Source organism: Equus quagga, unplaced genomic scaffold, assembly GCF_021613505.1.
Source record: "Equus quagga isolate Etosha38 unplaced genomic scaffold, UCLA_HA_Equagga_1.0 160593_RagTag, whole genome shotgun sequence".
Lineage (NCBI taxonomy): Eukaryota > Metazoa > Chordata > Mammalia > Perissodactyla > Equidae > Equus > Equus quagga.
Window position 1 is genome coordinate 5,146 of NW_025797127.1, and position 2,624 is coordinate 7,769.

A 2,624-nucleotide genomic window follows, 5' to 3' on the forward strand; every position below is an offset into this window, starting at 1 on the left:
CACCGGGGCTTGAACAATGTGCAACTTCTATTTGTTGGTAAAGCCCAGGGAGTCACAGGTTAAAGAGACAGACATTTACACATGAGTATAACTAAAGACCCAGGGACCTGGGAATGTGTGCTTTTAGTTTTAACCTCATACTTGCTGGGGTCACTGTAGGGGAACTGATAGCAGGGATGGTATCAAGTAAGAGCGTGTCACAGCAACACCCAGACCCCACCTGCGGCCTGGAGGCAGAGGGAGGAAAGAACAACAGACTTCAGAGAGGAGGCGTGGGACTGCCCAGGTGTGGGCTCTGGGGGTGGGGGCAGAGGGAGTCCTTCGGGGCCTGGAGTGTGGAGTCCCAATGAGGGCCTGGTGGGGGCCCTGCCTGGGGACAGTGAGGTTCTGCAGCAGGCTTGGGGCTGGGCTGGGGGAGAGGATGGGTGACTGTCAGGCTGGGGAAACGTCCCCAGGGCCAATCCACAGCCCTAAAGGAGGAGGTGGGTCCGCAGAGACAGGACCTGACCTGACTGCCTGGGACAGGAAGCCACCCTTAGATCACAGCCCTTCCTCCAACCCTGCCATAGTGTAATTTGACACTCAGTCATTTGTTCCGCCCTCCTGGTGTCCAGCCAATTCGCAATACCCCAAAGCCAGGAAAAGGAAACTTCAGAGAAACCGAAACTACTGGGGAAAGAGAAGACCCACTGAGCACCATCCAGCTGTCCAGACCACAGCTCGCTCCATCCCGGCACCATGAACCACACTTTCCAGACCTCTGTCAGTGGCGTCCACACTGGTGTCCCCCCAACCTATGAGATGATCAAGGAGGAGCATGAGGTGTCCGTGCTGGGGGCACCCCGGAGCTCAGCTCCCGTGACGACCACCGTGATCAACATCCGCAGTGACACCTCCGTGCCCGACCACATCGTCTGGTCCCTGTTCAATAGCATCTTCATGAACTGGTGCTGCCTGGGCTTCGTGGCTTTTGCCTACTCCGTGAAGGTGGGTGGTGCATGGCGCATCTCCAGAAAGTGTGTCAACCTGCTAGGTTCCCCACCCAGATGGCACCTGGGTTGTGGGGAGGCCTTGTGTCTGTGTGTGTAGATCACAATGGGGCTGCGTGAGGTGCATGGCCATGGCCAGGGTCTGACTTTGTCCCCAGGACTCCAGGGAATTCCTCTACTGACCAAACCAGAAATTACATCCCTCAGACTCAGGATGGGGCTCTAAGGATCTCTCGGAAGGAACAAAGGGACTCACAGGGAACGCTGCCCCATTGCGGGGCGAGCAGCCAGTGAAGAGGCCAGAGCAGAGGGAGGAGGAGCCTGAGGCCTCCTGGAGAGGCTGAGTCTGTGAGGAAGGAGATGGAGGCCCAGCTGGGAGGGCCCACGGGGCACGGTGCTGCTCAGGCTCCAGGGGACGGGACGGGGTGGCCCCATCTGGGTGAAGGGCAGGTGCAGGCTGCTCTGGGCAGGGACCAGGCAGGGAAGGACCTGAGTCGCCTCAGCTGGCTCTCCCAGACCCCCTCCAGGTCCCTCTCACTGTGTCTTCTCCCCCAGTCTAGGGACCGGAAGATGGTGGGCGACGTGACTGGGGCCCAGAGCTATGCGTCCACCGCCAAGTGCCTGAACATCTGGGCCCTGGTCTTGGGCCTCTTTCTGAGCACCGGATTCATCGTGGGGGTTGTCTGCCTGATAATTTTCATGTGACAATAAAGGGCCTGCAGGAGGGCAGAGGCTACTTCTACCTGCCCATTGCCCCGGCCCTGTCCCCACCATAGCCTGCTGGCCCAGCATCCTGGGGCTTTGGCCCTGCCTGCCTGCCCATACCCTTTTATACAGCAGTTTGTGCAGACACACCTGTCTACACCTGGATTCAATAAAGTGCAGTTGCCTGTGACAGTGCTGTGCTATCACCATTCATGATGGCTGCCCTCTGGGGAGGTGGCCCCACTTGTCACAGGGGCCCTCGTCGGGATCACGTGACCCAACTCTGCACTGGTTGCTGGGAGGGAACACTACTGACCCTTCTCCTGCTCTGAGTGAGTCCTTCCGGGGCCCAGAGGGGCGGGTCTGCCAGGGTCCCCTCCTTATCTCCCCCACACCCTGTTATGTGCCCCGAAAATCAGCGTCCTAATGCCAGTAGACTGATGGTGGGCAAAGTCCCCAGGGTGGGCCATGGGAGTGCACCGGGTGCCCCTCTCCCTGAGGGTCCCATGTGCGGGGGCACCAAGGGGGACAGGACCAGGGAAGGTGGGTCCTGGAGGAGGGAACACTGGCAGACAGCCCCTCTGGGCTTGGGAAAGACTCACTCTGAGGGATGAGGGGCTCACGGTGTCCCCTGCCTGAGGATAGCCAGACCCAGGTCAAGTAACCCCAACCCTGGCCCCCATAGACACAGTGGCTGGACCATCCTCCACCCAGGAGCGCATCTGTCCTCACTGCCCTCGGCCCCTCAGGACCAGACCCGGACTGGGCATCTTCAGGAGGCCGGCAGGCCGTCTTCCTCCAAGCTCACTCCAGGCAAAGCGAGAAGAAACACACTCTCCCGAGTGCGGTTTAGAAAAGCCTTCCGGGAACGTGGCTCATCTCTGCGGCCTCGAGCCTGTCCGACCAGCCCACCCACCGGCCCCACCCACA

The 2,624-nt window shown here is 60.1% G+C and overlaps 1 protein-coding gene across 1 annotated transcript; it reads left to right on the forward strand.

The window, feature by feature from the left end:
- Nucleotides 1-434: 434 nt before the first annotated feature.
- LOC124233211 (interferon-induced transmembrane protein 3-like) lies at nucleotides 435-1,884 on the forward strand. The gene is made up of 2 exons (XM_046650376.1): nucleotides 435-987; nucleotides 1,545-1,884. The coding sequence occupies exons 1-2, from the start codon at nucleotides 739-741 to the stop codon at nucleotides 1,692-1,694; spliced, it is 399 nt and encodes a 132-aa protein (XP_046506332.1). The 5' UTR covers nucleotides 435-738; the 3' UTR covers nucleotides 1,695-1,884.
- Nucleotides 1,885-2,624: the final 740 nt, after the last annotated feature.